General features: G+C 57.3%; 1 protein-coding gene across 2 annotated transcripts in view; it reads left to right on the forward strand.

The window, feature by feature from the left end:
• Nucleotides 1-22,372, forward strand: part of MAD1L1 (mitotic arrest deficient 1 like 1) — a 314,409-nt gene that overhangs the window by 66,864 nt on the left and 225,173 nt on the right. For both annotated transcript variants that reach the window (XM_024763473.1, XM_024763472.1), the window contains one exon: nucleotides 5,549-5,635. In XM_024763473.1, coding sequence (XP_024619241.1) covers nucleotides 5,549-5,635 — 87 coding nt within the window. The remainder of the gene's footprint in view (nucleotides 1-5,548; nucleotides 5,636-22,372) is intronic.

Genomic DNA, 22,372 nt, shown 5'->3' on the forward strand with positions numbered 1-22,372 from the left:
GCAGCGGATTAAAGCTCCACAATCAATTTGGTGTACCTGCATCTCTGGAATACCTGAACAGACAATGAATCATCCCCAAATTGAGGCGGTGGACTTTGGGTGCAACTGTAGACTTGGGGTTTGCTTTCTGCATCTAATTGGTTTCCGGTTTTCTGTTTATCTTAGTTTAGTATTTAGAGCTTATTACCATTGGTAGATTTCTTTATTGATTTGGTTGCTCTCTTTTTTTATGTATATATAATTTTTCCTTTTTTTCTGTTTGTGAGTGTCTATGTGTATGCTTCTTTGTGTGACTTTGTATAGCTTTGCTTTTGTCCTAGGGTTCTGTCTGTCCGTTTTTTTTTTTTTTTAGTATAGTTTTTAGCGCTTGTTTTCATTGGTGGATTTGTTTTTTGGTTTGGTTGCTCTCTTTTTTTTAATTACTTCTTAATTTTTAAATTTTTAATACTTTTTTTTACTTACATAACTTTATTGTATTATTATTTTTTCTTTCTTTCTTTCCTCCCTCCCTCCCTCCCTCCCTCCCTCCCTTCCTTTCCTCTCTCTTCTTCTGAGGCGTGTGGCTGACAGGGTCTTGGTGCTCCAGCCGGTTGTCAGGCTTGAGCATCTGAGGTGGGAGAGCCGAGTTCAGGATGTTGGTCGACCAGAGACCTCCCGGCCCCACGTAATACCAAACAGTGAAAGCTCTCCCAGAGATCTTCATCTCAACGCTAAGACCCAGCTCCACTCAACAACCAGCAAGCTACAGTGCTGAACACCCCATGCCAAACAACTAATTACTTCTTAATTTTTAAATTTTTAATACTTTTTTTTACTTACATAACTTTATTGTATTATTATTTTTTCTTTCTTTCTTTCCTCCCTCCCTCCCTCCCTCCCTCCCTCCCTTCCTTTCCTCTCTCTTCTTCTGAGGCGTGTGGCTGACAGGGTCTTGGTGCTCCAGCCGGTTGTCAGGCTTGAGCATCTGAGGTGGGAGAGCCGAGTTCAGGATGTTGGTCGACCAGAGACCTCCCGGCCCCACGTAATACCAAACAGTGAAAGCTCTCCCAGAGATCTTCATCTCAACGCTAAGACCCAGCTCCACTCAACAACCAGCAAGCTACAGTGCTGAACACCCCATGCCAAACAACTAGCACACCAGTGGACCACTTGCACCAAAATGTAAATAAATAAGGAAACACAAGCTTTAAATGTTACATTAAACAAGATGGACTTAATTGATATTTATAGGACATTCCATCCAAAAACAACAGAATACACTTTCTTCTCAAGTGCTCATGGAGCATTCTCCAGGATAGATCATATCTTGAGTCACAAATCAAGCCTTGGTAAATTTAAGAAAATTGAAATCATATCAAGTATCTTTTCTGACCACAATGCTATGAGACTAGATATCAATTACAGGAAAAGATCTGTAAAAAATATGAACACATGGAGGCTAAACAATACACTACAAAATAACCAAGAGATCACTGAAGAAATTGAAGAGGAAATCAAAAAAACCTGGAAACAAATGACAATGAAAACACGATGGCCCAAAACCTATGGGATGTAGCAAAAGCAGTTCTAAGAGGGAAGTTTATAGCTATACAATCCTACCTCAGGAAACAAGAAAAATCTCAAAAAACCAACCTAACCTTACATCTAAAGCAATTAGAGAAAGAAGAACAAAACAACCCCAAAGTTAGCAGAAGGAAAGAAATCATAAAGATCAGAGCAGAAATAAATGAAAAAGAAATGAAGGAAACAGTAGCAAAGATCAATAAAACTAAAAGCTGGTTCTTTGAGAAGATAAAATTGATAAACCATTAGCCAGACTCATCAAGAAAAAAAGGGAGAAGACTCAATAGAGTTAGAAATGAAAAAGGAGAAGTAACAACTGACACGGCAGAAATGCAAAGGATCACGAGAGATTACTACAAGCAACTCTATGCCAATAAAACGGACAACCTGGAAGAAATGGACAAATTCTTAGAAAAGCACAACCTTCCGAGACTGAACCACAAAGAAATAGAAAATATAAACACACCAATCGCAAGCACTGAAATTGAAACTGTGATTAAAAATCTTCCAACAAACAAAAGCCCAGGAGCAGATGGCTTCACAGGCGAATTCTATCAAACATTTAGAGAAGAGCTAACACCCATCCTTCTCAAACTCCTCCAAAATATAGCAGAGGGAGGAACACTGCCGAACTCATTCTACGAGGCCACCATCACCCTGATACCAAAACCAGCGGCCATGGCTCACGGGCCCAGCCGCTCCGCGGCACGTGGGATCTTCCCGGACCAGGGCACGAACCCGCGTCCCCTGCATCGGCGGGCGGACTCTCAGCCACTGCGCCCTCAGGGAAGCCTGTGGGGCTACTTTGTACCTCAGGGCAGGACTCTTGTTTCTAAACTGCTGCCACGTGCTCCGGACTCTGCCAGTTGCTCCCCCGCTTCCAGGAAGGCTTCTGCCTGGAGGGTATCGCTGCCCCTCGGCTAGTGAGGGGCCCCGCAGAGTGTGTGGCCGTCTGTCTGACAGATGCTTCTCCACGGGCTCTTCCTGCTCTTTCAGGTCTGAGCAGACTTGGCCCAGCCTGGAAGGGGAGTGAGGAGGAGGCCGGTCGTCATCATGCTCCCCCAGTCACCCTCTGGGCACCCGTCTGCCTGTCCCACATGGCGTTGGCTGGTCCTGGGCCCATGGGGACTGGGGGCCTTGCAAAAGTAGACATGCAAGTTGCTTCATTGGTTTTAAATAAACTTCCCATTGATTTAATAAGTTTGCATACTCCTTTGACTAACATAGAAAAATAGAAAACAACTTAAATCTCTTAAAAGTGTTTCAGAAAAAATATCTCTTGGCTTAAAAGGGTTTACTTGTTTTGCTTACTTATTTTCCTATTAGTATCTTTAACTCCCTGAGGTTGGAAAACATTAGGAAGCTCTGAAAAGAATGGGGAATTGGCATTCAAAGCTGGTTCAACCTCTCCCCCTCCTAGGTTTTAGTTTCTCAAGGTCTTCTACTGGTAAACATCTTTTCAATGTAAGTATTTTCTAATCACAAAGTTGGCTTGTGTTCAGGGCAGAGTTAGGGTAGAAATCTCGGCACTGTGCCTAGCGGTTCTCACACCTTGAGGCCACGTCCTCGCAAAATGTCTAAGAAAGGGTTTTTCTTCTGGTGGCCAGGGAAGGGCCTCCCTGAGGTGGTCTGAAAGGGAGAGATCGTGGAATTACCTTGGGAGGAATGTTGATGCCAGAACCCCTGTGTGTGACGAGTGGGGCCATGGGCCCCCTCTCTGCAGGGGCTGCGCCGGGCTGTCAGGACGTACCACCGACAAGCGGACGTCTTTGGGCTAACGTTCTAGCGATGGCAGACACCGAGAGACCCCAGACTGATAGCAGGGGTGGTGGTGCTGTGCAGCGAGGGTCGTGATGGGGTGGGGAGAGGGTTGGGGGCTTCTTGGAGGAAGTGACATCTTTCCTGAGACCTCTCTTTTGAGACCGAGCTAGGCTCGGGGAGACTGAGGGAAGAGCTTTGCAGGCCCAGGGTTAACGATCGCAGAGTTTCGGGGAGCAGGCAGACTGCCGTGTTCAGGCGGCAGAGGAAAGTCCGGTGGGAGGTGAGGAGGCCCCAGGGGCCCTGCGGTGCAGAGTCTGTGGGCCCTGGACTCGAGGCTCGGTTTCAGCAGGTTTCTGTGAGCGGTCCTTGGGTACGACGTGACTGCAGGTGCCGACTTCAGCAGGAGGGGTGAGGAGGCCAGAGAGTGCTCTTGGAAACTGGGCAGTGCGCTGGCTCTGGGGGCCGGGAGGAGGGCCTGTGGGTACCAAGCCGTGGCCCCTGCGTAGCCCTGGGCTCTGGCTCCGGCCCTTGCGCTCACCTCCTCTCGGCCGCTGCACACCAGCGAGCCGTCTAGTCTGCGTGCCCCATGCAGGTGTCGGGACTGTTTGCACTCCGCTGGGAGTTCCATTCTGTCTCTCAAAGACATTTTACAAATAAAATCAGCCATTTAAAAAAATTGAAGTATAGTTAATTTACAATGTTGTTAGTTTCAGGTGTACAGCACAGTGATTCAGTTAAATACATCTATTCTTTTTCAGATTCTTTTCCAGTATAGGTTATTGCAAGATATTGACTATAGTTGCCTGTGCTGTACAGTAGGTCCTTGTTGTTTATCTATTTCATATACAGTAGTGTATATGTTGATCTCAAATTTCAAATTTATCCCCCCCTCCCCACTTTGGTAACCATGAGTTTGTTTTCTATGTCTGTGGGTCTATTTGTGTTTTGTAAATAAGTTCATTTGTATCCGTTTTTTAGATTCCACATGTAAGTGATATCACATGATATATGTCTTTCCCTGTCTGGCTTAACTTCACTCAGTGTGACAGTCTCTAGGTCTATCCATGTTGCTGCAAATGGCATTATTTCATTCTTTTTTTATGGCTGAGTAGTATTCCTGTGTGTGTGTGTGTGTGTGCGCGCGCACATCTTCTTTATCCACATCTGCTGATGGACACTTAGGTTGCTTCCATGTTTTGGCTCTTGTAAATAGTGCTTCAGTGACCATTGAGATGCACGTATCTTTTTGAATTAGAGTTTTCTCCTGTCCCTCTCCCAGGGGTGGGATTGCAGGATCATATGGTTGTTCCATTTTTACTTTTTTGAGGAACCTCCATACTGTTCTCCATAGTGGCTGTACCAATTTATACTCCCACCAGCAGTGTGTGGGGGGGTTCCCTTTCCTCCGCACCCTCTCCGGCATGTCCTATTTGTCAACGTTTTGATGATGGCCATTCTGACCTGGTGACCTGGTACCTCATTGTAGCGTTGATTTGTATTTCTCTAGTAATTGGCGATGTTGAGCATGTTTTTGTGTCCCTGTTGGCCACCTGTATGTCAAAGCCATTCTTGGTGTGTGTTCTCCCGAGCCGTGGTGCTGAGCTAGAGGAGGGGGTTCAGACTGAGGCTTAGTGCTGCTGAGCGTGGGTGGCCTTTGAACCAGCCCTCAGTGTCTTTGAGTCTCAGTTTCCCCATTTGCAAAATGGAAACAGTAGACAGCAGGGCTGCTCTGAGCATTAACTGAGATCGTTAAGCTGGAATGCTTCTGAAAATTACGAGGCACTGGGCATGTGTGTATCTGTGTGGTTGTTACGTTGCTGCTGTTCTCATACCTGGATTTTGAAGCGGAAGGGAGGAAAGGCAACTGGAATGCACTGGGCACCTCCTCTGCTTGCTGCCTGGTAGGTGCTTTTAAACCTCGCTTCAAATCCTCTGCATGGTGACATTGTTATGTATCGACCCTATTTTTACAGGTGAAGTAAAATCAGGGCTTATAAAATAGTGTCCCCAGTGTTACGTGGCTAGCGGCTGGCTGTGGTGTGAGCCCAGCTGGCGGTGAGAGCACAGCTCCACAGCCCGCTGCTCCGGGGGCGGTGCACAGGCCCTAATTTGCCCCAGGCCTGTGAACCGCCAGTGGCTGGCGTGGCTTTGGGCCGCCTTCTCGTGTCAGCCAGTCCCCCTTCAGGGCACAACCAGCACTGACATGTGTTCTTGATCCCCCCAGGACCCCAGAGGACCTGTCCAGGTTCATCGTGGAGCTGCAGCAGCGCGAGCTCACCCTCAAGGACAGGAACAGCTCCATCACCAGCAGGTAGGCCTGGCGGCCCATGGTTTTGTGGTGACATGTCCGCTTCGGAAAGCAGGGTGCCGGTGAGTGTGCCCTGGCTGAGGAGTGGCTGTGCTTCACCATCCCTGCCTCGGCCTGAGCGAGCTGGAGCTGGGGCAGCGGGTGTACTGTCATCTGGACGCTGTGGCAGATCAGCCCTGGAGCCCTGGGCTGGCTTCCAGGGCATGGGGTCTGGGAGGAAGACGTGCGCCCCACCAGGAGCATTTGCGTCTTTGTGGAGGCGTGGGCTCTGAGTGGCCCCATGAACGTGTGGAGACCTGGAACCTGGGTTGAAGTGTCTGAGTGTTTGTACGTGTGTGGACTTGTGTCCTCGGGAAGGGTCCCACGTAGCAGCACAGCCAGGCCATTCGTGTCCACGCCCGGGCAGGCAGCTCTGACTCCCTCCAGGGCCTGAGGAACTGGTTCCATACCAGTTCTGCCTCTGACACCTGCTGGGTGCCCCAGGAGTCAGTTCAGCTCCGCCACTCACTCCCAGGTCAGCCACACCCCACAGGTGAGGGCTTGGTCCCACAAGGCGCGCCTGCCTCGGGGTTCCCAGGCTACCCGCACTCCATCTGACTGCAAATTCAGGGTCCCCCCAGCCCCTCTCTGCCGGTTTGCTAGAATGATCGACAGAACTCAGGGAAGCACTTTATTTAGGATTACTGGTTTATTACAAAGGGTGCAGCTGGGATCAGCCGGCTGGGAAGAGATGCATGAGGAGTGTGTGTGGGGTGGGGGCAGAGCTGCTGTGTCCTCTCCAGGTGTGCTGCCCTCCCAGCTCCTCCTTGTGTCCAGTGACTCGGAAGCCGCATTGTTCAGCAGTGTCTATGGAGTTTCCTGCTTGATTAAGTAGGAAACTTAATGGCCAATCATGGCCATTGGTGATTCACTTGGTCTCTATCTCCGCTTCCCTCCCTGGAGGCGGGGCGGGGGTGGAACTGAAAGCTCCAACTTCTCTTCTGCTGGTTGGTTCCTCTGGCTTCTCCCCCGCCCTTCCTGCCCAGGGCTCTGGCTGAAGGGGCTTGTTCACAAAAGGCACTCACTTCGTTCAGGAAATTCCAAGGGTTTGTGGAGCTCTGTGCCGCGTAGGGCACCAAACCAAATGCTTGTTCCTCACCGAGCTGCGCTTGGACTGTTGCAGGGCTGTCTGCCTCTGTCCCCTGGGGCCCAGGCTGGTTTCTCTCGTGCTTTCAGGGTGGCTGACCAGGTTCTGGGTGTCGCATAAGAGGCGGAAAGAGAGGTCTCCTTCTTGGGTCTCCTTTTTGGAACAAGGAAACCTGTCTGAGGACCCCCACTGGCGGCAGACTCCCCCCACCCCAGTCACTCTCACTGGCCCAAATGGGGTTGAAAGTCTGCCCCAGACCAGGTATCTGTGGAGGATGGTGTTAAACTAGTCAGTTCCCACGTGATTCACTTGAGGGTGGAAAGCTGAGTGAGGTCAGCCCCTCTAGTGGGTGAAGGGCTTGGGGGCAGGCTGAGAGGACGGTGACCACAGAGGGACCCCGGGTGCCCTGCACTGGCTGGCTAGCTGGTTGGGGGTGGAAGTCAGCCTGCTCTCTGCGAACATCCTCCGCGGCCTCACCCCCGTGCAGTTGGCGTTTCAATAATTAATAACCGAAGGAAGGCTTTCTTATTTGGGGGGCTGATGTCTCTTTGAAAATTGGCTTTTAGAAGCATCTGGTTATGTTGGACATAATCACATCAATTTAGCTTAAAAACCTCAAATGAGGACTTCCCTGGTGGCGCAGTGGTTGAGAGTCCGCCTGCCAATTCAGGAGACATGGGTTCGAGCCCTGGTCCAGGAAGATCCCACATGCCGTGGAACAACTGAGCCCGTGTGCCGCAGCTGCTGAGCCTGTGCTCTAGAGCCCATGAGCCACAACTACTGAGCCCGCGTGCCACAACTACTGAGCCCGCATGCCACAACTACTGAGCCCGTGTGCCACAACTACTGAAGCCCACTCGCCTAGAGCCTGTGCTCCTCAGCAAGAGAAGCCACTGCAACGAGAAACCTGCACACCGCAACGAAGAGTAGCCCCCGCTTGCCGCAACTAGAGAAATCCTGCATGCAGCAACGAAGACCCAATACAGCCAAAAAAAAAAAAAGTTAATTAATTTTTTAAAAAGTTAAAAAAAAATCCTCAAATGATAAAGACTGCCTTTTGCTTTCAAAGCTACTGTCAGATGAAACAGGCATTAAAAGTGATTTGAAATTAAAGTGTTTGACATTTTTCCAGGCGATCCTCTTTATTTTACTTTGAATTTGAAAAAGAATGAACTATTAGAGGAATGGAAACTTGTCTGCATTTTTCTCCCGCCAAACTGAGAGGTACTTTCTAAAATGACCTGCTTTGAGCAGCAGCAGGAAATCCAGCTTCGTGAATGTAGCTCTCATCCGCAGCTCCGGCAGTGCTTTCGACTGTGGTCACACATATAGATTCAGCCGTCCCGTCTCTTCTTTGGGATTGGTTCAGGAATGGACTCTCCGCCTCCGGGAGCAGTCCTTTGTGGTGGCTGGTAGGTCTGCGTGACTCCTGCCAACTTGTCCACCTCTCAGGACCCTTGGGCTCCCTCTGAGAGCCGATGCAGTCACCCAGGAGCAACTGAGTCTCGGGCATCCCGAGAAAGAGCTGTGTGCCTCACCTCTTCTGCAGGATGGGCCCCGGGAGGTGAGGTGAGGTGTGACAGCGCGGGGCACAGGACCTAGGCACGGCTGCCTGCCCGCTGGGTGGAGGTGCTCTCGGTCCCACCCTCATTCAGCAGACCGGTCGTGACCGCGCGGCCACCCAAGGGGCGCTTCCGTGTGCTGGCGTCGTGCCCAGTGCGTACGTGCGTCTTCCCCTTCATCTCAGGGAGGTCCCGCGGGAGATCTCCCTCCTCCCGGTGGTGGAGCGGATCAGAGAAGCCCGGGAATGTTCTTAAGGCCTCAGCCGATAAGGGGCCGTCGGGTTCCTGCCCCATCTGTTCATGGTAGAGTCCCGTGCAGGCCCTGTGAGGAGGTGGCAGGGAGCTGGGCTCCAGTGCCCTCGAGGCCCTCGCCGAGCAGAACGGGGAGAGAACATGTGCGCCGCACCATTCGTGCTCGCAGGGGTCTGGGCAGCTGCTGCTCTCACAGCAGCAGGCCGACGGGGCCGTGATGGGGGCGGTCCGTGCGGAGGCCAGGAAACCTCATGAGGCGGGAACAGCTGATTTCACTTCCTCACGTCTTTAAAGGCAGTTGGGCAGAAATTCAGGTTAGGCGGGAAGAGGCACCTTGGCAAGAGGGTGAAAGCCTGGGGTCTGGCCAGCACGCAGGCAGGCGGGGGTCCGGTCGGAGGGTTCGGAGGGCTGTTTGGGGTGGGGGGCGAGATGGCAGGAGGTGCCTGGCGTTCAGCAGCGCTCAGGAGACCCCAGGTGGCGTGCAGGTGGTGGTGGGGCCAGAGGTCTCCCGGGGTTCTGGTTGGCACCTTGTAAAGCGTGTCCTTCAGGGAGAGCTAATAGTTGTGTGCCTCTCTGTTAGCGGGCTGTCCTGGACCGCCAGGCCAGCCTCTCTGTGCTTTCCGTTTCATGGCCGACCTCGGACAGCTCCAGGGCGCCGCTGGTCACTGAGATGAATGGGTGTGTCAGTGCCTTTGGACAGGAGTTTAGTTACAGCCCAGGGCACCTTGCCTTTCTTTTGTGGCCGCCGCAGCACTGGTTTTGGCGCTTGAACGCTGATCCTGTTTCCTTGGAGGTGTGCTGAGGACACGCGAGTATTCAGTGTTTGTGAGCGGCTCTAGGTGTGTCCCTGTCAGTGTTCTCCATGCAGAGCTCCCCTGACACTACTATGCGGCCGCCTGTGCCCTAGCGGGTCCCAAGAGCATCCTGGCGTCTTCGGGACCCAGCACCTCACTCCATAGCCCTGGCGTTTGCAGAGCCAGGGGCGCTGTGGGCCGGGGTGGACGGGAGGCTGTGTCTCTTTGTGGCTCAGAACCTTGTGGACGACCTCGAAGGACAGGGGAGCAGGGAAGCTTGTGGGGGACACGTGGGGCTGTGATGCCTGCATTTCTCTGCCTTGGTGGAGAGTGGGGGATGGAGTGGAGCGGGGGCTCCTGGGGCCCAGTTCTCACCTGTGCACACTGCGTGCTGGAGATGGTGAGAGGGGTGAAGCTGGCTGAGCCGTTGTCGGTACCCGGTTCTCACCTGTGCACGCCGCGTGGTGGAGATGGTGAGAGTGGTGAAGCTGGCTGAGCCGTTGTCGGTACCCGGTTCTCACCTGTGCACGCCGCGTGGTGGAGATGGTGAGAGTGGTGAAGCTGGCTGAGCCGTTGTCGGTACCCGGTTCTCACCTGTGCACGCCGCGTGGTGGAGATGGTGAGAGTGGTGAAGCTGGCTGAGCCGTTGTCGGTACCCGGTTCTCACCTGTGCACGCCGCGTGGTGGAGATGGTGAGAGTGGTGAAGCTGGCTGAGCCGTTGTCGGTACCCGGTTCTCACCTGTGCACGCCGCGTGGTGGAGATGGTGAGAGTGGTGAAGCTGGCTGAGCCCCTGTCGGTACCCGGTTCTCACCTGTGCACACCACGTGGTCGAGATGGTGAGAGTGGTGAAGCTGGCTGAGCCGTTGTCGGTACCCGGTTCTCACCTGTGCACACCGCGTGGTGGAGATGGTGAGAGTGGTGAAGCTGGCTGAGCCGTTGTCGGTACCCGGTTCTCACCTGTGCACACCGCGTGGTGGAGATGGTGAGAGTGGTGAAGCTGGCTGAGCCTCTGTCGGTACCCGGTTCTCACCTGTGCACACCGCGTGGTGGAGATGGTGAGAGTGGTGAAGCTGGCTGAGCCGTTGTCGGTACCCGGTTCTCACCTGTGCACACCGCGTGGTGGAGATGGTGAGAGTGGTGAAGCTGGCTGAGCCGTTGTCGGTACCCGGTTCCATCTCACCTGAATGCTGCGTGATGGTGCTGCTGTCCTCTGTTGCAGCAGTCGAGCCCTGTGTCGAACAGCTAAGAAGCCACAGAAACAGGGTTTGAATCCTCGTCTGTGCGTCCTAGGAGCTCCACACGGTTTATTTGGGGCTGGAGCCCCGGTCCCTGAGCGGTCCCTGAGAGGTACTGCGTGTGGCTGCAGAGAACCCTTGGTCATGCGTGTCTCTGCTCCATTGGAGACGTGCGTCATGGGCCGGCAGGTGTGAGCCTCAGGCCGCGTCCTTGATGCGGATTTAGAACCTGCTGTAGAAGCGAGCGAGGAGAAGCCGTGCAGACGTCGTGGTTCTGCCTGCCGCGCTCCGTGCGCTCCTGCCGAGCCCGGCTCTTCGCAGCTGATGATCCCTCTGTACACTCAGCTTCAAAGGCTGCCTGATCACCCCCGAAGCACACCAGCTCTGGGCTGCTCTAATGACTGAAGCTTTTTGTTTGTTTGTTTGATAAATTTGTTTATTTATTTTTGGCTGCGCTGGGTCTTTGTTGCTGCGTGCGGGCTTTCTCTAGTTGCGGTGAGCAGGGGCTACTCTTTGTTGCGGTGCGCGGGCTTCTCATTGCAGTGGCTTCTCTTGTTGCGGAGCACGGGCTATAGGCCTGCAGGCTTCAGTAGTTGTGGCTCACGGGCTCAGTAGTTGTGGCTCACGGGCTCTAGAGCGCAGGCTCAGCAGTTGTGGCGCTCGGGCTTAGTTGCTCCGCGGCATGTGGGATCTTCCTGGACCAGGGCTTGAACCCATGTCCCCTGCACTGGCAGGCAGATTCTTAACTACTGCGCCACCAGGGAAGCCCTGCAGTTTGTTTCGAAGCTCAGGTCTTTCCTCCTCTGGGCTCTGCATGTCTCAGAAGAGCCCTTGGCCTCAAGCTGTCAGTGTGTGAGGAGCCCTGCAGCGCCTGGAGCCCTGGTCTTGCCTTAGAACTCTGGCCGGTCCTGGACGCCCCTGGGAGCCTCCTGGTGCCTTGGCCTGGGCCACTGACCGGGGAGCCGGCCGGCCCCCTCCACATGGCGCTGCCCTCCTCATGCTGGGGGCTCTGGGCAGCGTTGAGAGGAGATGATTGTTGTTTAGTGAAGGGGGCTTGAGAATGAACGGATGGAGTACCATCTGCCTCGGGAGGTGGAGCCCTTGGCTACTGTGTTTTCCTGGCATCTGCCAGGTTGATGGGTTTCTCTGCGCCTCCCAGGGATGCTTCAGATCAGCATGACAGTCATGATTCTTAATGTGGCTCTTTTCTCACTTTGTGCAAACCATTTAGTCTGTCGTTTCGAACCTCGGAATACGATTAGGCCTTGTTACCTTTGTCACCTGTGTGTGTGTGAGTTATGGTAGACTCAAGCTGTCCAGAGGCCAGCCAGGCCAGCGACGGGAGCAGAAGATTCCTGATGACCAGCGCGTGGGCGGGAGAACCTGCTCCCTGTGCATCTGTCTGGATTTCGTGCTGTGTCTGACCCGGGCCGGGGAGGGTCTGCAAGCTCTCGCCGGTCTAAACGCAGGCTTCCTGCGGTCCAGTCTTGCCCCACCACGGAGTAGCTCTGTGTCGCCGTGTCCCCATCTTCTCTGCCTCACCTGTGAAGGTGATGGCGATAGGTCGTAGGATTGCCGTGTGAGTCGCCACAGAACCTCGGTAAAGCGCTGGGAGTGTGCCTGGTGCAGTGAGCCAGTGTTGGCTGGGGGTTATGGCCATGGCTGTCACTGTCCTCTTGTTTGAGGTGCCTGGGAAAGTATGACTTCCGGCGCAGCGCAGGGCAGGGCAGTGGTGAGCTTTCCGGCGGGCTCATTAGGAGTGAGAAGGTGTGTCTTTGGGGGTGGGAAGGGGTTGAAGGTGTGGGCACACCTGAAAGATGGGGATGCGGGGTTTGCTGTGGATCACACGTGGCAGGTAAGACAAAAAGACAAGAGTGAGGTCTTTGGTGAGAGCGTGTGAATGGTGGATTTGCCTCTTACGTTGCTGGAGAACTTAGCAGAAGAGCAGGTGAAGGCAGAGGGAACCGGGAGTTCAGTTTTGGACGCGTGGTGATGGCACTAAGAGGCCTGGTCGACAAGCACCTGAAGGCTGGAGAGGGTGGTTGGCTGTGGAGGCTGCGATTGGCTTAGCCATCTAGACTAGGGGCGCGCGTGTGGATGCGACTCCGCCCATGGCCTACCGCCGGCCAGGCAGGCGGGAGCGCCATAGAGCAGCGCCGAAGTCCTCCTCCCCCTGGACCGAGGGATAGTGGGGCAGCTGGGTGAGAGCTGGCTCAGGCCCACTGGCGCCCTCGCCTGCGGCGCTCCTCGCTCAGGCATCCGCGCGTAGCCCGGCCCTCCCTCCTGGGCTCGTGCTTGGGCAGTTCCTGGTGACGGTGCCGCAAGTGGCACTGTGCACGCCTGCCCTCAACGCGCCCCGTGCGTGCCCTGTCCCCCCCTGCCGTGCGAGCCCCCTGGGCCCAGAGGAGGGCCTGGCCCAGCGCGCTGTTGAGCGAGTGGACGAATGAACGGCGCCGTTGATGGTGTGCAGTAACATGACAGACAGACGGAGTGAGGCCTGCGGCCGGGCTGCCTGCGCTGGGCCCGTCCTGGGCCACCAGCCTGGACGTCAGGCGGGCAGAGGCCCTGGTTGGGCTCTGCACGGGCTGGCCAGCCTCTGACCCTGTCCTCTGCTGGGCGGGCTGGGCGCCATCGTGGGGGCCAGGCTTTGCCTCGTTCCTCTGTGCTCCCTCCGTCTTGCATGGTGCCCCAGCTCCGTGGGCTTCCACGGGTTCAGTGATCACCCAGTGGCCTTGACTGGGAGGCAGGGACCCTAGGGAAGTCTGCACCACGGTGCTGCCCACGGGCCACAGCCAGTCTGTCTCAGCCTCTTGCCAGGGTGGCTCGTGTGTGCCCTGTGGGGACCTTCCCAGGCCCTCTTGACCCTTCATCCCCCAGGAGGGCGCTGAGCCTGGCAGGGAGAGCACGGGAGCCGCAGAGAAGCCGTCGTGGAGGATGGTCTGCTCCCGTCCCAGGCAGGGGTGGTTTGAGCGAGCGCCAGCCGTCCCCCACCTGGTCTCACGCTTGCCTTGGCCTGGTTACTGTCCCCGCAGCAGTGGCCCCAGGGGTTTTCAGTGATGAAGACCAGGGCCTCGCCTGTCCGGTGAGCTCTTGGTGCCACTCGACGTGAGTGGGCTTTGGCAGGAGGTGTGGAAGCAGCCTGTGTCCCAGGCTCGTCTCCACGCGTTCCTCCGTGGTGGTCGTGTGGCGCACGGGTTCCAAGGACGCCGTGGGGCACGCCGGCCATGAGCTCGACGGTTCTAGACCGGGAAGCCCCTTCTTCAGGCCAGGCTGAGCTCCCACAGCTGGTGCTGGTCACACGGCTCACACGGCATGTGGCCACAGGGAGGAGCGCCGAGACGTGTGTGTGTGTCTCCGGGGTGGGGGATGGAGTGGCTCCTGGCAGACACGCAGCCCCGGACTGTCGGGCTCTGACTTGTAGCTTCATCCCCGCACCTTCCTTCCGACTACTGGCTGTGAGATCTTGAGGAAGCTCCAACTTTATGGAGCCCTCGTTTTCTCTCCTGCGAATCGGTCATGATGACATTTATTCACATGCTGACCGTCTCCCAGGGCCCTTTTAGGTTCTCTGAGAGTTGGCGCTGGGCTGCTTTCCATGGCTGGCTGCTTCAGTGCAGAGGCCAGAGCACAGCCGTCTAGGGCGGCCTAGCCGTCTGTCCGGGGTGGACGGCGCCATCCAGCGGGACTCTCTGCGGTGCTAGCAGTGGTCCACGTGCTGTTGGGGGCAGTGGCCGCTGGCCACACGCAGCTCTTGAGCACTTGAAATGTGGCTGGTGTGACCGAAGCGTGCGTTTAAGTCACCGCGTGTGGAGAGGCTGTCCTGCCTGTCCCCGTGCTGTCAGCTGTCCTTTCCTCCCGGTCTTGCCTCGCTCTTCACAGCACTAACCTGACACATTCGTGTGTTGATCGGTGGGTTAACATTTCTTGTGTGCTTCTCCCTCTTGGAATGTAAACTCCATGAGCGTACAGTGACTTCGGGGGGCTGTGCTGCTAGAATCGAGGCCTAGCAGTTGTTTGTTGAGTGAATAGTAAATGTCTTCTCCTCTCTCCCCTGTTAAGACACGCTGTTAAGTCCTGGTGGGGTGGGAGGGGGACATGTGCTGGCTCTTTGGGTGCCTGTGTCCCTGCCCTGGCCCAACCAGGATCGGGGCAGGCGGGACGTATTCGGTGCTGACCCTGGAGCGTGGCTGGTGCTTCCGTTTGTCCAGTTGTCCATCAGTCCCGCCCTCCCTTGCTCTGGTGCATCAGGTGTGGCAGCAGCTGGAGTGGATGAGCTGGCACGTCCAGCTGCCTGCTGGCCGGCCTGGCACCGGCCTCCTGGGTCCCAGCCCCTGCCCCGGCCGCAGTGCCCGCCAGCTCTCCCCGTCATCCCCTTGGTCTCGCTTTGTGGCAGATTGATGGCTTAAAACCCACTAGCGAGTGAACTTGGCTGTTCTGCTTTATACCTAAGTGATGAGTTATCTGGCACCTGGGAAGGTACTTTGTGCTCCAGGTTTGTGCCTGGTGCCCGAGTGGGGCTGGCCAGTTTCCCTAGTGGCCGCGGCGCTCGGCAGTGTCATTGAGATCATGTCTGTAAAAAGCGCTGGCCGCTTCATGGCGTTACGTGAACCTCAGTGGGGTGAGTGCCTGCCATGTGGTGCGTGCGTGCGTGTGTGTAGACACATACACAAACACGTGTACATGCTCACATGTACTCACACATGAATATGGAAGCACTGAGAAAATATAAGGCTGTTTGTTCCCCGGGAGAGATCTTTTCTTACTTCCTGGCTACCTAGTAGACCAAGGAACGTTTCTTAGAGGAACTAGCTCTTGTATTAGATCCGGCCGGAATTGTGGAAAACAGCAAAACCCCAGAAGAGAGCATCCGGGGTGACCCAGAGCTGGGGCATCTGCAAGAGGGCAGCTGCTGGCGTCTCCTGGTGCTTGCCTCAGACCTCGGCCGCCGTCCCCTCCAGCTGCCGGCCCTCAGTCTGCGGTTGGGCTGGTCCGCCCGGTGGTGGACGCGGATGAAGGGCTCCCGGCCCGGCTCCCAGGGCGCGTCCCGGGGGCACCAGCTTGGAGAAGCTGCCCCTGTCCCCGGCGCCCCTCCTAGTCCCACCCGGGCCGAGCGGCACCGGCTCTCAGCAGGCTGTCTGGACCGTGGCGGGCGTGTCTGCCGGGTGCCCGGGCCAGGCTGACGACCGAGGAGGCAGGACGTGCGTCTGCCCGCGACACTGGCCTCCGCGGGGGCCGGGCGCCTGTGAAGGCTTCATTTCCCTTCTCTCCAAAATGGGGTTGGCACGGTGTCTGCTTCCCGGGGTGGTGGTTGCTCTGCACACGTGGCTCGTGGCAGGAAGCCGTCGTCTCTGTCGCTACTGAGCCAGTTCCCCCTTCTGTGGGACAGGCCGCCACAGGAGGGCTCGCCAGCCCACGTCTGGTGTCTGGTGCCCGTGCGCTGACATGGACCTCTCAGGAAGTCAGGGTGCTTCCTTCCCTCCCTGGTGGTGTGGGAAGAGCTGCGGCCGACGCCCCAGAGCTGTGTCTCTTAAGGGACGTTAGGGGCCAGCCTTGCCGCGTGGGGCCTGCTTGGGTGTTGGGGCCGAGCACGCTCCCCTGTGCCCTCCTGCCGTCTGGGGCGCTGCAGCGTGGGCACAGCCTCTGGGCTCTGCCCAAGCCTGCCAGTCACGTTAGCTCTCGGGCCTCCCTGCTTGCTTGGGACTCCTGGCAGGAAGAGGAGAAGCCGCAGTTGCTGTGAGCATGCAGTTGAGTGCAGGGCCCCGGCCTCCTCGCCGGGCGGAGGGCACAGCACCTGCTGGCAGCGCCCGCGTTTGGACGTGAGGTGGTGCCTGCAGCCCTCGGAGCCACTTCCTGCGGCTCTCTCCTCAGACCCTCCTCCGTGGCCTCCCCAGAGGGAGTGCTGTTACCAGGCTTCTAAATTTTGTGGCCAGTTAGAAAGGGTGGGGAGAGCAGTGACCGAAAGCACTGGGGATGAATGGACCTCTTCCGCAGACGCCTCCCTGGGAATTGGGTTGTGCGTTCCTCTCCTTGAGTGGCGGTTCCTGGGTCTTCCAGTTGCTTCCCCATCAGTGTGGGTGAGAGCCTCGGGGCAGGGACGTGGAGGCCGGGCGCCCGTGCTGCACCTCTGACGGTGGGTGCAGACCTTCAGGGCTGACGGCCGCTCCAGCTTGGCCCTGAGCCTGTTGGAGTTGCTTCACTTTCCAGACCGTGGCTGCCTGGCCTCTGTACCTGAGAGCAAGCCCCCTCCCGCTAAGGGAGAATCTGGTCCATGCTCGGTCCAGAGGGAAGTCTGGTCTCGCTGGCAAACACTGTGGGGTTCCCGGCTGTGCCAGCCCGGTGTGGGATCACCACCTAGCAGTGCCCTTGGCCTCGCCCAGGCTTGTGTGAGGATGAGCCAGGAGCTGTATGTGGAAGCCCATGGCTGCAGTTGGTACTTGGGGGACTTAACTGCCCAGAGGGCTTCCCCGGTGGGCCGGGCACGGCGGCTGCTCTGTGCTGTGTGACTCCTGTGGGGTCACCGCTCGGCAGTCTGTCCGCCCAGCTCTTCTCCAGCTCAGTGAGTGTAAAGAGCGCCCGTTGGGCTTTCACCGCAGGCTTGGGCTCGGCAGGTCTGGAATGGGGACCATGCTCCGTATTTCCTATATTTCCTGCTTGCGCCCCAGTGCTGCCGATGCTGCTGGTCCGAGGACCACACTTTGAGCAGCAACAGCTCGTCTTCCTTGGTTTCCTGTTCTGTCGTGTGGAGAGAGGCCTGCTCACTCCTTTGCCGTCAGTACCTTGCAGGAAGGTCCTTAAAGCACCATGAGCTCCCTGGAGGGAGGGTGGAGGAATTTTCTATAGGAAGATGGCCTTTGTTCTGTTAGGGGTCATCAGTCTCTTGCTTTTGTCACCCTCACTTCCGGTGGACACACACAGGTGTGCTGCCACCTGGAGGGGTGTGTGTGTGTGTCCCACACAGGCCCTGCCATCACCAGCTGAGGACTTTGGCCGACCTCTGGGCCCTCCGTTCCACACGCAGACCCAAAGGTTCCGAGCCTGATGGGCCTGCTGGTGAGTTTGTGCCCAGCTCGACCTGTAGCCGAGTCCCCAGCCTCTGACCCTGGAGGTTACCCTGCGCTCGTGTCCCAGAGACAACGCTGTCCTCGCGGGGCCCTCCAGCCCTGCTTGGGTGAGGGAGGACTCGGCTCTCACTCTGGTGCCCCTTCACGCCCATCTGTGCAGCAGGCAGTGTAGACGCCGTGCTGGTGGAACGTGTGCGGTCTGAGGCTGCACTGGCACAGACACCCGGTTTGGTCCTGGTGGCTCTGGAGGGGAAAGCAGCGGAGCAAGGGGGCTGGGAGGTGGGGGCGGGCAGAGTGTGGGTCCGCAGCGGCTCTCCTGGGGCAAGGTCGCCCCCCGCCCCCCTTTGCCCGGGAGAGCCCCGGGCGCTGCCCTGTCTGCTGAGCAGGGGCCGGGGCTCCCCATCCTGCCGCTGCAGCCAGCTTGTGTTGTCTCCTCTCAGCAAGATGAGACGCCATTAATATTTCACACCCAGACTGTTTTCTTGCATGCTTTGCATTTCCATATTTAAAATGTCATTTACATATTCATGGATCTTTTAAATAAGTTTTTATTGTTAAGGCATGTGGAAGTGGATAAAATGTGAAACTCCCCCTTTTATTCAAGCACTGGAAAAAATGTTCATCCCCAGAATGACATCAATTTCTGAGTGGTTAGCTCGGTGGCAGTGGCTGCAGGAAAATTACCACGGGAGGCTGCGTGTCCGGCTCCATCTAGCCCTCCCCGCGGCGTGCAGATACCGGGCTGGGCAGGCCTGCGGCCTTTTCGTGCTTGTGGGTTTCTCCTGGTTTGGACCGTGCCTTCCACCTGAGCTCCGACGATGTCATCTGTTTCCCTTTGGCGGTAGAATGCTCGGTTAGGACGTGGCCGACCCTCTCCCCGAGGCGCACCAGGCAGCCTCTGGTGGGCGAATCCAGGCACTTCCGAGAGTACACCGCACTCTCCCACTTCCCTCCTCCTCATTTCTAGCGTCACAAGTGCCCTGTCCCTGACTCCAGCTTTGGCCTTGTGTTTGAGGCAGCTTGGTACCGGGAAAGAGCCCAGCCCCCAGTGAGATGGAGGCTGTTCCTGGCTCTGCTGCCACCAGGCGTGAGGCTTGGACAGAGCCGGCCAGCCTGTCCGCGCCGCAGTCCCCGTCTGTGGAAGGGGCAGCGGCACCTGCCCTCCTCTCCGCGCAGGGTCAGTACCACGGTCACTGAGGGTGTGCGAGGTGCTGGCCTGGGGCTGGTCGGAGAGCTCCTGGTCTTCCTGTTTCTTTGTGTCTGGGCAGCAGCGAGTTTGGCCAAGCCTTTGCTTCCATAGTGTGTGGGTGGCAGGGAGCCGGTTGGAGAACCTGAGGACTGACCGGAACGGGAGGCCCTGGAGGGGCATCTGCGGGCTGCCTGCCAGCCTTGGGGTCTGGGGTGGGTCTGACCTTAAGCCAAGCATAGCTCCTGGAAGTGGCCAGGTGCTTCAGGGCCGTGGAGGGCTTTTGACCCCTCAGAGGTGTAGCCGTGATGGCCTGCTGTGTGGCTTGGTGTGTTGCAGAGGAGCTGATGGAGGGCTTTTCGGAGTCCAAATAATAGAGCACCAGCCTGGACGGTCCTCGGAGATCCAGGGAGACTGAGGCTTGTTCAGACCCAGACTACAGAACTCTTGACCTTAACATGAAATTTTATTGTCTCAGAGAGGCCTTTCTAAGTGGTAAACAAAGTCAAAATCAAATGTCGTAGTCTGGTTTTTAAAAGGTCTTTAAATATGTTTGTGAACTTCCGACCATGAGATCTAAGCCACCAGGCCACATCCCACCCTCACAAATCCCGGGCACTGCCCGCACCGCTTTGCTTTCTTGGAGATGGGCTGAGTGAAGGTGTGCCGGTCCCCGATGGCAGCCCTCGGGGGTAAGTCGCTTTTCCTGTTGTCTGAAGAGGGTGGCAGGTACCGTCGGCTTTTGTCAGCGTGGCCAAGTGGAGGGTTGGCCTCCAGGTACCAGGACGCCGCGGACAGCAGTGTCAGGGGTGTGGCTCCCCAGCTACAGGTGTTGCATCTCTCCACGCAGAGACCCTCAGGCGGGCACATACTGGAACACCCTGGGTGGATTTCTTGTGGCTGGTGGGGGCTCTCAGGATGTATCTTTTGCTCCTGCCCAGCCTCTGGTGGTGTTTGAATGACAGCTTCTCCCAGCGTGTTTGTTTTTTCCCCACACACTCAGGGCTCTGGGCCGTTGCCAGTGGCTGGTTCCAGAGACCAGAGACAGGCCCAGAGCTGGGGGGCCAGGTTACACTCCCAGGACCACGGACCCTATGGGCCAGGGGACATTGGCCCCGTTGGCTGAAGGCAGAGGGGACCTCTGGGCACACCTTCCTTGGCGAGCCTCGGACCGCAGACCTGGGAACGCGGAGGAGGAAGGGCTGCCCTGTGTGCAGCGCTGGGGGGGGGCTTTGGGGCTGTGATTGCAGTGGAGTGAGGTGACGGGCCTCAGCTCAGATCTGGCCGTGCTCCTCACTCAGGCTCGCCCAGTGGGCAGGCGGCTCTGGGCGGTGCGTGACGGCTGCTGCGCGGGCTGCTGTCCAGGGCGCAGGGGTGAGCAGCCCCCTGTCGGCTGGGTCTCCATCACCTCCTCCCGCCCCGCCCCACCCCGTCCCGTGCTGGCCGATCCGCCAGTGGGAGGAGGGCCTGTCTGTCTGTCTGTCTGTCCGGGCCTGGGCTTCGCAGCCTATTGCTGAACGTGGGCCCCAGGTGTTCACCAACAGGCTGTGGGCCCGGGCGCGTCCACATCTTCAGCTTCTCAGCACCTCGGCTGCTTTTCCATTTGGAAAGCCGGGGGATGGTCCCTGCTGCACCGGGCCCTTGGGGCGCCGGAGCTGGTAGAGCTCCCGGCATCTCCAGGTGCCCAGGGGTAGCAGCCATTGTCGTCTGAGGAGTAGCATCTGTGGTCTCCGGGTCCCCACGTTGCCTGTCAGCCTGCTTCCTTGTCTGCAGCGAAGGGCGGACTCACTTTTCCTTGGGCATCTTCGGAGGTCGGGCGGGCGCAGCCCCGCATGGAGTTGGTGCCGCCCGGGCCGCGGGGCGGGAGGAGGCCGTCGGCCGGTCCTCTGGGCGGCCTCCCCCGGCCTGACCCTTCCTCAGCGCGGCCGAGCCGTGGCTGGAGCACCACCTCGCAGGGGCGGTTTCCTTCCTTTTGTCAGTAGGATCTCTCTCTGGCTGGGGGCCCTGCATCAGGCTGAGTGGGTGCCAAGTGTGTGCCCGTGAGCCCCAGCTGGAGCCGGGCTGACGGGACGGAGGGCAGGACGGCCTAGTGACGGGAGTGTGGAGGGAGAGCTTCCCTCGGCGGTGGGTGACCTGCGCCCGGCCCCTCTTCTCTTCTCGGAGCCTGTGTGGAGGCAGCCCACGTTCTCCCACTCCCGCAAATGCTTGTGGGACGCTGGTCACAGGGTGCTGCTCCTGGAGGTGGCTCGGGGCATCCCACTCCCTGTGTCGTCGGCGCGACGGCCACCCTGCGCTCTGCGGGGACGGACACAACGCGCAGGGGTCTTGGTGGCGGCAGCTGCCGTCAGGACTGGTACCGCGCCGAAACCGTGTGGGGCCCAGCTCGGTCCCTGCGTGGCTGTCCCTCTGTGGGACCTCGGCGGTCCCTGGAATGTAGTTGGGAAACTGCCGACCCAAGGAACTTCCTGTTTCAGGTTTCGGGGCCAGGGCTTCGCCCTGTGGGTCAGATCCCAGAGCCTTCTGGAAAAGTGCGCCTTTTCCTGCTGAGGGTTTAGATGTCGCCAGGTCACAAGTCTTCCTTCCCCGGGAAGAGATGGAGTTGATGAGCTATGTTTGCAGTGTCTGGACCCAGGCAGGGCAAAAGATGATTTGTACAAGTTGCAAAAAGGAGAGGAAAGGGAATGTGTGGAGCCAAGTCAGATCCTTAATCCACTTTGTGACGACTCTGTCGGAGAACAGAGAACAGACGTGGTCTCAGCACCCCCAAGGAAGAAAATACCATCTGGCAAGAGGGTGCCTGGGTTACCACCATCCTTGGGAAGCAGACAAAATCTTCTTTACTGGCTCCTGCAAAAGGGGCGTTAGAATCTAGGTTTCCACAGACATTTGGACAAAAGCAGAAGTGAGTAATCTCTGAATGTTGTTTATTGTTGGACGAAGGAGATGCTGAAAGGACCCTTTGTTTGGTCCCCTGACTTTCGGTGCCTTGGAACTTTTGCTCCCTGGTGTAATTGGAAGGGACTAGGGGGGCCCAGCCCAGGGAAAGCAGTGTCTCCCTTGTAGCAAGAGCCAGCACGGACGGTCGGGCCCCTGCATCCGCTGTCTGCTGAGGTTGGAGGTGGGGTCCCCGAGCCTGAGGCTCAAGCTTCCTGCGCCCCAGCCTCACGCTCAGGGCTTCCATCCAGCAAGGGTCACAGCCTCTTACTGACGCTTCTGTCAAGCTTCCTGATACTTTGTGTGAACTTGAGAAGCCCTGAGCCAGAGAACTTCCTACTTGGCCATGAAGCCCAGCTGCTGCTGGCTCGTGTCAGAGAACAGGCCGAGGGAAGCACACACGTTGATCCCCACGTACGTGTGGGGCAGCAGTTCTCCGATGTCGTCAGGCGGTCCCGGTGCACTTTCCTGCCTTGTTCGGCAAATGGTAGCAGTCCGGTCCTCTCGCCCTCAGTGGCTGCAGGACCTCCACCCTCCACTCTCCCAGGGAGGCAGAAGGGGGCGGGACAGGGATGAGATGGAGAGCGG

The sequence above is a fragment of the Neophocaena asiaeorientalis genome, unplaced genomic scaffold (genome assembly GCF_003031525.2).
Source record: "Neophocaena asiaeorientalis asiaeorientalis breed wild unplaced genomic scaffold, Neophocaena_asiaeorientalis_V1.1 scaffold223, whole genome shotgun sequence".
In the NCBI taxonomy this organism is placed as follows: Eukaryota; Metazoa; Chordata; class Mammalia; order Artiodactyla; family Phocoenidae; genus Neophocaena; species Neophocaena asiaeorientalis.